The sequence below is a fragment of the Eucalyptus grandis genome, chromosome 1 (assembly GCF_016545825.1).
Source record: "Eucalyptus grandis isolate ANBG69807.140 chromosome 1, ASM1654582v1, whole genome shotgun sequence".
NCBI lineage: Eukaryota > Viridiplantae > Streptophyta > Magnoliopsida > Myrtales > Myrtaceae > Eucalyptus > Eucalyptus grandis.
Genome location: NC_052612.1, coordinates 13,479,722 through 13,492,005, shown reverse-complemented (window position 1 = coordinate 13,492,005; position 12,284 = coordinate 13,479,722). Strand labels below are relative to the sequence as shown.

Below are 12,284 nucleotides of genomic sequence, written 5' to 3'. Positions count from 1 at the left end.
GTTAAATTGCTTTTGACGTAAAATTCGGGGTAAATTCCCCAAGGAAGGGAAAGAAAGAAAAATTCTTCATAATTAGAGTTGAGTTTTGTGAGTACCAATATGTTAAAATAAAAATTGCAATCATGTCAGCCCGTTATTAACATCCATTAATATTGACCACGACTGAGGATCCACGAATCAGTACTCCAAAGACAAAAATTGTTATAGCCCTTCCATGGAAATCTCCGGAAGCACAAAAGCAAGCTTCTATGGCAATGGACATCCATCAAGAGATCTCAATGGCGACCCTCCAATGGATTAGACAAATTTACTCTCTATTAATTTTATTAAATTTTATCATTAAATTATTAAATTGGATGATACTTAATAATTGACAAATATAATAGTTTAGAGTTTTACCATTCGTTTGTCATAATTATACAATTTGTGATTTTTTATGATATTAATCTATTTTAACGGAAATTAATGAAAATCAAATTTGTTGCAAATATACAAATTTAGGATTTTTGCTAATTAAATTTATCACAATTGTATTATTTTGGAATTTTTTATGATATTAATCTTAATTCTCTATAACACATAAACGAAAAGAATTAGTGAAAACTAGTACTCCAAAAAGGAAAAAAAGAAATGTTCTAACCCATTCAAGGAGCTTGGTGTATAAACTACTTTCTCAATATTTTTCTGAACTTATGTCCTAACTATAACCTTAAACTGTTACGTTTGAATTTCGACATGTAAAATTCAGTAATATATTCCCTAGAGGGAGAACAAAAAAACTTCTTTCTAATTGGGAGTCGAGTGCAAACACAAACATAGTCCTCCGCGTCCACCGGGATTATTTGGTGGAGCACTGAGTCACTTGATCCATGATCAAATACAATCTTGACCACTGTCGAGGATCCACAAACTACCCCCTGTTAGATAGTACTCCAAAAAAAAAAAAAACTGTTCTAACCCACTCAAGGAGCTGGGCTTGGGAATTTCTTCCTCAGCATCTTTTCTGTACTTCTGTCCCTGTCCGGGAAGCACAAAAAGCGAGCTTCTATGGCGTGGGGAATGTCCTGTCTTTACCATTTGTCGCACGTTCGCATCCACGGACAAAAGCTTCGACCGCCATTAATATTAAATCAAGAAATCGTCAATGGCGACGCGGCATCGGATTAGGCACGTCAAGAAGTGAAGAGGATCTGCTGGTTTCTTACTTTTCCGGATTCTTGTCACTTGCCTGCTCCATTTTATTTTATGTGGGTTCAACCACCATGACGCAAGTGCCATCGCATGCATCGCAGCCACAGCTCGTGTTCAGACCGTAGAAAAGTCACCCTCCCGCTCCCGTTGTCGCCTTCATGATACTGACGCCGATCGTGGTGTGCCCACATCGCAAAGCTTTCGGCTTTCTCCTTTTTACTCCCGTATATCCACCGCCCGAGTTGTTTGACTTCTGGTTCTGAATCCGAAAGGGTTTCTACGAGCTCTTGCTTAGGCCTGTGGGTGGACTTGAGGTGAGGGAGATGCTCGAATCGAGTCTAATTCTGGTATTTATTGATGGGTCTTCGTTTCATTTGTTGTTGGATGCTTGGAGAGGTTTTTTCTTGATCTGGGGCTGTTTAATTTCAAGATTTCAGATGTTTTCCCTGCTCAAGTCGCGTTTTTTAAGAACTTGAGACTTCTCTTTTGATTCGTTAGGACATGTTAGTTTCTTCGGCGATACGATGAACAGGGTTTGTGTATGCGTATGTCTGTTTTATTTTCTCATGTAGAAATGCGAATCTATCACACGATGCCAATGCTTTGGGAGGTTGAAGAAATGTGCGCGATGTTTTAGTCTTTAAATTTTGTTTCAGGGGAAGAGGATGCTGAAGCTGAGAGTTCCCATATCTGCTCTCGTCCTTTCATGTTGCTATTTTGCATACCTAGTTGAAGCGCGGGTCACCGCTCCGTCGGAAGGTGATCTTTCTTTCTTTCGTTGCATCGCCCAAGTGTGCATGAGAAGCAGAGTGTATGTATTTATCTTTTATAATTTCTGGTAGATTGTTGTAAAAATTGTAAGCTGTCAAATATATTGGTGTATTTGGTTGCTAGTTGAGGATCTGAGCTGTTTTTTTTTCTTTGGCATTATTCTCAACCATTCCATTCTTATTGTTAGACCATAATATCTAGTTTCCCAATCCTCACGTGGTTGAAGTTAAAGTATAAGATTAGGAGTTTTCTCTGTCTACCAGGCTTGCTCCTTGAACTCTGTTTCAGTACCTTGGTGAAAGTTATCGTCACATCACGAATATTACTATTGCAAAGTAGTAGTTGACATGGGGCATCAGTAGATTTCCAGCTAAGGAACTAGAGGTCACCCTTTCAAATTATACTAACTATATGCAGACTACTCTGAGTCAAAGCCACTCGCACAGGCCAAAAGCTAGGACTTCATGGTTTATGGGGCTTACACGTTGTTTCATGGGTGTATAGGTAGCCAAGTCTCCATGCCTGTGCCCCTGGATTATTCAAAAAAAAAAAAAACATAAAAACATAGTAGTTGACATGAATTGGTCGGCTCTTTCTTTACTCTTCCCTTTTTTGGGACACATGGAGAGTGAAACTAATGCTATTACTATTTGAGGATGCGTGCGACTTTATAGCATCATTTCAAGGCTGATTGTTTCTGGAAATTTCATTTGTAAAATGCTTAAGTGCTTGTGCTATTTGCAGTCAATGCATTAATTGCCATGAAGAGCAGTCTGGTTGACCCTATGAAACACCTTGCGAATTGGGAGAAGGGGGATCCATGCACATCTAACTGGACAGGAGTTCTATGCTTTGGAACAGTTGGCACTGATGGTTATTTGCATGTGTACGAGATGTACGGTCTACTCTAACTGCTATAAATAGTTCTAGAGATTCTTTAGTAGAGAGCTAAATAATCACAATTTATTATAGTCTTAATATTGAAAATATCAACTTGTCAGCCCACTTTTAGTCAAGTTATTCTTTAGCATATAGTTACAATGTATCCGGGTGTTCTTATATTTCCTTTCCTGATGCAGCCAGCTGCTGAATATGAATCTTTCTGGAAGTATAGCTCCTGCTGTCGCGCAGTTGTCTCAACTTCAAATTTTGTGAGTTAGTGATTGTGTCATCTTACAATTTTAGCATATATTGTAGGGCAAATATTTGCTGAGCTAGTAAGTAAGATGGAAGTATTGATGCTGATCCTTTCTCTTTTTCTTTCCTGTTCATTTTTATTTGGTGGAAGAGACTTCATGTGGAATGAGTTAACTGGCAGCATACCAAAGGAGATAGGAAGTATTGCGTCCTTGAGACTCTTGTAAGTGAGTTTGCAGTTTGATTTTGCAACCTCCAGCTAGCTATTTAATTCACTGTTTCAACTCTTGATGCACATATAATCGTTGATGCAGAGCAAGAATCAGGTTCTGTTAACTGTACTTTCTTAACCAGGTCTTCCACTTAGGGAAGTGACATTGACTAATGAAATGGATGATAATATGCCATTGGGTGGTTTAAACTATTTTATTTATGGATAAGATATGCACACATTTCTTCTCTATGTAATTGATGACTTTTCTAAATTGGGTTGATGTCATACTCTGTAAGTTTTTATTTAATTTTTCATGTTTCTGAAATTGATACATCCCTGCAGCTTGCAAAAGGTCTCACCAGATGGTGCTCATTCTCAATTGTTCTCCAAACGGTTTTCTATAGATCCTTATAAAAGTAGCTGATTTTCATTTATTAATTGATTTTGAGAAATAACTTGCCAAAAGAAGACTACTAGTTTTTAGAAAAGAAAACTACTAGTTTTAGCTAAATCCCATAGTTCGAAATTGCTTGTTTGTCTGAATGTCCGAAAAGTAGCAACTGAGAGAAGTTAGAGAATAGCTCTCCAAGGTTCTCTGTTTTCATTTTTATGATTGTAATTTGCTCCAACAACAATGGTTTTCTGAGAGTGATTTGACTAATTTTTGTCAGCGCAGGCTTTTGAATGGAAACAAGTTATCTGGCTCTTTACCTGATGAGCTTGGCTATCTCTCAAACTTGAATAGACTTCAAGTGGACGAGAATCAAATATCAGGTCCAATACCAAAATCATTTGCCAGCTTGAGTAGTGTGAAACACCTGTAAGTGGATTTTCAACCTTTATTGGCTGCTTGGTGTTGGCTGGTGGCCTAGCCTTCTTCTGCATATCATGTTCTTACAGATTAAATGATGCAGCCATTTGAATAATAACACAATAAGTGGTCATATTCCAGCTGAGCTTTCCAACATATCCACGCTTCTTCACTTGTGAGTTTACAGCTCATCTCTTTTCTGCTTTTCTCAACTTTCTGTTACACTGATGTGAAAGACTGATACAGAAGAAAACTTTTTAATTTCATATAGTTAATTTTGCAGGCTTTTGGACAATAACAACTTATCTGGAAATCTTCCACAAGCGTTCTCACACTTGCCAGACTTGCGCATACTGTATGACATCTTATGTAATCCTGGATTGTATTTTGGATTTAGTTGTTTCAATTGTGGTTCTGATCTCATCCCACATGTTTAGTAAATCAGTTGACTCTAAAGGTGCATATGGATATGTATCTCAAAGTCCAGTGAGCACGCATGCATTAATTGGACATGTAACTATGCTAGCCTGTCTAGGTCACTAGTGCCTCCATTGTATGAAGGCCCTTGTAGTTGAATTCTACTAGGTGTGCAGTCATCTGCTTACTCTCCTTTTCCTGGCTCTCTTCATTTCCTTGTCTATTTCTAAATTTTGTAAAGTCCTTATGTTGAAAGAAACTTTTGGTCAGAAACAAGTGGACTCATTACTAAACCGCTCTGTAATAACAAGGTGTAGCACTGCAATGTCTCGAGCTGAAGATGATAACAATATGGATATAATTAGCAATTAGTAGGATCAACTCTGTAATTGAGTAGGTTGACTGAACCATAAACAGCAGGTGATCGTGAAGAATTAATCATCATGCAACATTGAAAAAAAGGATATGCATACTTGTAACAAGTTTGTAAATCTAATGCTGAATTGCCATTGCCCTTCTCATAGCCTCCTTCACGATTGAAGTTCTCTCCTCAATGTAGCTGTTCTATAATCAGTAGTAGCTATATTTTGGTATGCCTAGGACACGAGGTCAACTGGTATTCTAAAGGTAGCATGAGGAATAGCAGATCTGATATTTTCAAATTGCACTTCTTTTGCATTCAAATTGCCCCTTCTTTTGCATTTGATGACTTACTCTGTTTCTGCTGGAGACATGCATTAGAGGCATGCATATTACACTGTTAAAGTATGTTGATCTGATCTTTCCATAAAAGCTCTCCTTAATTTTGCAGTCAACTTGACAATAACAACTTCGAGGGCACTGAAATACCAGCTTCTTATGGGGAATTCCCCAATTTAGCAAAATTGTGAGTTGACATTTGGTCTTTAACTGCATTTAGTAGTAAATTATGCACTGCTGAGGCGTGAAATCACATGATTCTAGCATGCTTTTTAACTATAGTAGAAAGATTGAAAATACTCAGGAAATGCATTATCAGAAAAGTCTGTAGCTGGAATGATGAAGCTTCTTGGGCTATGAACTGCTTGAGAGAAAAAAAAATTCAGATCTTGTAAAAATGGCTTGTTGTACATTCAGTTATTACCTGTGGAGAGCTATAGATTCTGCAATGCCTCAATGAAAGAACTTAGATGCAGACCAAGACACCTTAAAGTGTTATTTCAATCATTAAAAACAGTCTTAAGTGCGAGAAATTCATGGATAGGAAATTGAGGAATGACTTCCATAGAACATTGTAAAACTTGGGGAATTGCTTCCCAAAGTTAATGGTCTAATTGAGATGTATTAGGAAATTGTGGCAGGGAACCAGCTTTCCTGTTTAAGAAGGAAGTACCAGACTTCATCTATGATTTATAAAAAAGACAATGAAAAGCATTTGTGGACCATATATTGCACTAATTATTCCATAAGGTTTCTAATGCTTTTCCAAACTTGCCTGGCAGGAGTCTTCGAAATTGCAGTTTGAAGGGATCAATTCCTGATCTTAGCCAGATACTAAATCTTAGATTTTTGTGAGTTTGAGAATTGTCCAATTGTTTGTTCTTGGTTCCTTATAATCTGCCAAGTCTGACATATATGTTTCCATCAAGTGCGTTTTAGAAAATACTCATGCTAATACATCTAAAACTTGTTTTGACTTTTTATTTTTGCCATATTGCAGAGATCTCAGCCATAATCGGCTTAGTGGGCCTATACCATCAAACAAGCTCTCTGATAATATAACAACCATGTATGTACACAATCGATTATATGATACAACTCCCTATCCATGAAAATGATATCAGCGTGACTGCCATATTTGGGATACACTTTGTTGATTGCAGCGATCTATCAAATAACCTTCTCAATGGATCTATTCCAGCAAATTTTTCAAATCTTCCCTCTCTACAAAGACTGTGAGACTCTTATCTTTTCTTTCGTGATTTTAAAAATTCTTGTTTTTGTATGTTATTAGCAGGTGTAGAAGTTGCAGTGCTTCTGAGATTATTTTCTCGTGCTTGATCTTGATAGAGTATAAGGTACTCATTCTCTTAATACTATGTTTTTCATAATTCTGAATCTGGACATTCTTATAATGCAGGTCACTGGAGAATAACAGCTTGACAGGTTCTGTCCCTGCAAACATTTGGCAGAATATGAACTTCACTTCAAGCGAGAGGCTTATCATGTAAGCACTCAGTTTTCCTCCTCCTTAATTATCTGATCTGGAAGTAAAGCAGTGTCTCACAGCATGCTCATTCCTGAAATGCACTGTAATGTTATCAACAAGCTTATCAAAACATTATGCACATTCGTCATCTACTTTATTCTTTTTGAGATTGTTGATGTTTATTTATTATTTTTTATATTTTTATCACAGTGATCTTCAAAAGAATTCATTCTCAGATGTTGTAGGAGATCTTAATCTTCCAGAGAATGTCACTCTAAGGTTCATTTCCTGTTCCTTTCTGCCCCCTAATTACATTAACGAAAAACATAGGTGTAGATTATGTTGTTTATATGCTGATTTTTTGAATGTATGCCTGAAAATGATTATAGTGACTCGTCAAGATCTTGGCTATACTTCAAGTCCCCACTTTTGGTTTCCTCAAATAGGGGAGCTCTTGGCAAATGGTAGGTCCTGCACCTGACCCAGGACTGCCAGTTGCTTTGGCAGCGCCTCTGAAGCCATCCCAAAAGGCCAAAATAAACATTGAGGCTTATGGATAATTTATTCATCGGCATCAAATATGTTTACAACCTTGCATTAAAAAGCCAAAGAAAGAAGCTCTTGGCAGAGTCTTTTGGCTTTGCTGTGCCAAAAAAGTTGGAAAATGTCAAATGTTTTCATATTTTTTGAAAGGAGCGTGCTTTAGAGGATTATTTGCTTTTGGTAAAGTCCTCTTGTCTGAAATTTAATGAAGGAGTTTTCCTTTAGGCTTGGGGGCAATCCTGTCTGCAGTAAAGGGAATACAATGAATATTAGCCGATTTTGTGGGAATGAGAGTGGAGACGATGGGACACCTGGCAACTCAGCGAATTCCACAAGTTGTCCTCCCCAATCATGCCCTACAGATAATTTTTTCGAATATGTTCCATCATCGCCTGTGCAATGCGTCTGCGCATCACCCCTGAGAATTGGATACCGACTGAAGAGTCCCAGCTTCTCTTATTTCCCTCCTTATGAGTATCCATTTGAAGTGTACTTAACCAGATCTCTTAACTTGGAACTATATCAATTGCATATTGATTCGTATGCCTGGGAAGGACCACGGATGAGGATGTATTTGAAGCTTTTCCCAGAAGTTAATGGTCCAACAACATTTAATGTGAGTGAGGTTCAGCGAATAAAAGGCATCTTCACATCATGGCATTTTCCTAGAGATGACTTATATGGACCATATGAACTTCTCAATTTTACTCTTCTGGGACCTTATAAAACTAGTAAGTACTTACCTCCACACAACATTTGTCTTTAAGTCACCTGTAGCGATGGTTTCTAATGATGATGATGCTGCAAAGTAGCCCTTAAACATATGCCCTCACTTGATATGAGTAATCAGGAAAGGTATCACACACTAGTACCTTATTTAGCTTATTTCAAATAAGTTGAGTTGCCTCAAAACAACTTGTTCTGCAGTTTTATTGCTTCTTAGTGAGTGCATGTATAGGACATTTATATGCAAAGTTGGTACAAAATTCAGCAATTTGTTGAGAGAACTGATACTCTAGGTTGAAAATACAGTTGACTCTCTAAAGTGTTGACTTCGTATCACTTTGCAAACAAATAGAAACGTAGTCATAGCTTGATATTTTTTTCTTGATTATTGTTATCTTCCATATGAAGACAATAACCTCTACATCTTTGAAGATTTTAATCAGGCATCTCTCATGTACCTTTTTCCTCTTTTCTCTGGCACTTTCACTATAGGAAACTTTATAAAGTTGACCATGTGAGAGAAAACCATGATCGTCATAATAAATTTACCCTGGTTAAGAAGTGTACCTCGGTGATGTAAATTTAGTTAGATATTCGAGAAAGATGCTTTATTACTCTTTTCAAGAATGGTAATACAAGCTGATATGTCAAAATGTATTGTCATTAGTAAATCCGATTTTATCAAGAATGAAGCAATAATCAAATTTGATCTACTCTCGTGTATTTGACTCATATGGTTTCATAATTCAACAGTGATTTTTCCAAGTCAGAAGGTGAATATTAGTAAAGGGATATTGGTGGCCATAGTATTATCATCTATTGCCTGTGTCACTGCAATCTCTGCCATGATTACTTTTCTCGTTACAAGAAGGAAAACCAGATATCAGCCTTCGCTGTCAAGGAAGAATCTATGTAAGTTCTTCAAGACTTTTCTTAGCTAATACAAATTAAATTTGCCTGTGATCTAATTTTGTATTGCTCCTCATAGCCTCAAAGGTATCTATGAAGCTTGAAGGCGTGAAAGCCTTCACATTTAAAGAAATGGCAGTCGCAACTGACAACTTCAATAGATCGACTCAAGTTGGGCAAGGAGGTTATGGGAAAGTTTATAAAGGAAATTTATACGACAACACAGTCGTAGCCGTAAAACGTGCAGAAGAAGGATCATTACAGGGACAAAAAGAATTTTTGACGGAGATAAAAATGTTATCAAGGTTACATCATCGGAACCTTGTGTCATTGGTAGGATATTGCGATGAAGAAGGTGAACAGGTATTGGTTGTGCCTGCTAAAACATCTCTAATGAATGATAAAATAACACGGTAGCTGATATTCTATGTTTTTCTAATTTGTATATGCATTACTATCTGTTTGTGTCTCTAGACGTATGCTTCATCATGAGCAGCAGTAGCAATGGAATTCTTTGATGCATGCAAAAGGAGAATTGCTAAGTAACTCATGAATCTAATTTAGCACTCAATCCATCTGCTGATTTATGGGTTCTTGCAGCTAAAAAGTTGTTGAAGGAACAAATATCAATTGTCTCTTTTGTTCATACTGATTATGTTTAGGAAAATGGAAAGTGCTTCACAGTTGCTGGAGAGTAGTGTTTGTACATTGTACTTGTGTGTGTGATGGCAGAGCACTTCTTTCACTGTCAATTCTACAATTTATGGTGGAGGATTGACGGTTGTCTTCCTCCAATCAAAATTACCATGTTCATGGCTGTCGTGTTTTAAACAGAAGAACTTACAGTATGCTCTTGGTGTATTTACAGATGTTAGTATATGAGTTTATGCCCAATGGAACTCTGCGGGATTGGCTTTCTGGTACGTGCTTTATATTCTCAATAATTTTAACAACAAATCAGTTGTCCAAACTTTTGACTAGTAAAATAGGCTACCACAAGAGTAGGAGACATAGCATATTGAAGGAATTGGATTTGCATCAGTTTAATTCCTCTTCTTAAGAGAATCATATTATGTTTTCTCTTTCAAACTACTATTCTCAGCTTCAGGAGTAATCTAGGTTGACTACTTTGTCTGGAGTTGAGGATTGGATCACCATATCCAAATGTCGTTTCAAGAACTTCCTCTAATATAATTTCTCTAGTACTCAGAAGCATTCATTTGGAGTGTGGTCCCATGACAAATTATCTTCACGGAACCATCAGGAATGTTCTTTATGAGCTTTTCAAATACGCTTTAATGCATCAATGCTATCATGATGCTTTGTGTACTTCAATCTTTTCTTGCTTCACAGATATTCATTTTACTTGCACGCAGGTAAAACTAAAGAGTACCTTAACTTCAGTATGAGGCTGCGTATTGCGTTGGGGTCTGCTAAGGGCATTCTTTACCTCCATACAGAAGCCAACCCTCCGGTATTCCACCGAGACATTAAGGCCAGTAACATTCTCTTGGATGCCAAGCTTACTGCCAAAGTTGCTGACTTTGGGCTATCACGGCTCGCCCCTGTCCTGGATGATGAAGGGACCGTGCCCAATCATGTGTCTACAATCGTCAAAGGGACACCGGTAAGTGGTCTATTAGAAACTTTAAGTACCTTCAACTATGTACTTTTGCTGTTCCCCTGACCTCCCCTTTTCACTGTGGTTTTTCTCTTCAGGGATACCTTGACCCAGAATATTTTCTGACACACAAGTTGACTGATAAAAGTGATGTCTATAGTCTTGGAGTTGTCTTTCTGGAGCTATTGACTGGAATGCAGCCAATTTCGCATGGAAAGAATATTGTCAGAGAGGTACTTTCCTGATATGATAGGCTCTCATGGTTCTTGTCAGTCATTATCATTGTTTGATCGCTTCTCACCTTATTATGTCTTCAGAATTTGGCTGGCTTTAATCGTAAGTTAGCAATATGATCTGTTCTCACTTGAGACCTTTAGTTGTCAGTTAGTGAAATTTTCTGCTCTTAGAAACTGGTGAAACCGTGTTTAGTTCCAATCACTATGCACTGTGGTCCGACAAAAACTGACATGCTAAGACGTTCTTGCAAAGAAAGAAAAATCCATATGCAGGTGTTGGATGGTTTCAATGTCTTTATAGTGCCATATCCAAATATAGTGAATTTGTGGTAGATTGTAATTTTAGGTGGGGAGCAACAATTAAATTCAGCAACAAGGATTAGAAAGGCGTGATTTGAAATCTCCACCATTGTGTGATACCTGCAGAACTTAGTTGCAAATATCAGATGCACTGAAGGAGAATCTAGAGATCCTTTATTTCTTTTTCGGTGATGAACTTTTCAAGTGCCATGGCAGGTGAACATGGCGCATCAGGCAGGCATGATATTCTCTATTATAGACAGCAGGATGGGCTCTTATCCTTCGGAATGTGTCGAGAGGTTTGTTGCTCTGGCCCTCTTGTGTTGCTGCGACAACCCGGAGAAGCGGCCGTCAATGTTGGACGTGGTGAGGGAGCTCGAGAGCATACTCAAACTGATGCCTGATGGCGATGCCATACTTTCTGAGACGGCTTCTGATTATTCAGGCAAGTCACTTCCATCATCTTCATCTTATGTGAGCATGGACCCGTATATTTCATCAAGCGTCTCGGGAAGTGATCTGATAAGCGGGGTTGTACCTACTGTTACGCCTCGATAGTGAAACGAATTTTGAGTAATATGTATATTCCTTAAGTGAATCGAAAACCCTTTTCTTTTCTTTTTTATGTCGTGACTTAAAGATGTAAATATGAGGCATGTGTATATGCCACTGGCTTTTCCTTGTCTAATCTACAGCTATCATCGAGAACATTGATAGAATTGGACGGATTTGCGAAACAATATTGCAAGTTTGAGTCAACATTTGTGGCGTTCTGAGGATACGATTTGAATTTCGATATAGTGAAATGAGGATGATGAAAGGTAGGCAAATTGCATTGAGTTGATGTGGAATGAATTTCGACACAATTGACCTAAGTTGCTTTCCTACTTTAAGTTAATTGTACATTGAACTTCGGTGTATCTCATGAGAAAATGAATTCTTTTGATTGGACTCAACACGCCGAATCTTCTTGTAATAAAATAGAGGAAGTAGCCAATTATCGGGGTCAGGCGGACCTATAGACTTTTAACATGTGTTGATAGGATTATACATTTGATCATGTTAAAGAATTCAATCTAAGAATTTGAATTATTAGATAGGATGGAAGTAACATGTATAACATGTATGAGGCTTAATTCAAATCTTGTGAACAAGTGTCATAGAATACTTTCATGCTCCTTGTCGAACAAAAATTTGTATAATGAGTAGGGGAAGATTTT

The 12,284-nt window shown here is 37.6% G+C and overlaps 1 protein-coding gene across 3 annotated transcripts; it reads left to right on the top strand.

Annotated features, from left to right (window-relative positions):
- Positions 1-1,008: 1,008 nt before the first annotated feature.
- Positions 1,009-11,903, top strand: LOC104432946 (probable LRR receptor-like serine/threonine-protein kinase At1g06840). Of its 3 annotated transcripts, XM_039315168.1 has the most exons (22): positions 1,009-1,196; positions 1,293-1,505; positions 1,848-1,950; positions 2,707-2,857; positions 3,042-3,113; positions 3,251-3,322; positions 3,990-4,133; positions 4,228-4,299; positions 4,408-4,479; positions 5,353-5,427; positions 6,023-6,091; positions 6,241-6,309; positions 6,404-6,475; positions 6,661-6,747; positions 6,940-7,008; positions 7,498-8,003; positions 8,752-8,910; positions 8,987-9,270; positions 9,776-9,827; positions 10,284-10,534; positions 10,627-10,761; positions 11,281-11,903. In XM_039315168.1, exons 3-22 carry the CDS (start codon positions 1,857-1,859, stop codon positions 11,620-11,622), a joined length of 2,847 nt encoding a protein of 948 aa, XP_039171102.1. In that variant the 5' UTR covers positions 1,009-1,196; positions 1,293-1,505; positions 1,848-1,856; the 3' UTR covers positions 11,623-11,903. The 3 variants fall into 3 exon arrangements, with proteins under 3 accessions (XP_039171102.1, XP_010043866.2, XP_039171103.1); XM_010045564.3 differs by lacking the exon at positions 1,009-1,196 and having other exon boundaries at positions 1,212-1,505; XM_039315169.1 differs by lacking the exons at positions 1,009-1,196; positions 6,940-7,008 and having other exon boundaries at positions 1,212-1,505.
- Positions 11,904-12,284: the final 381 nt, after the last annotated feature.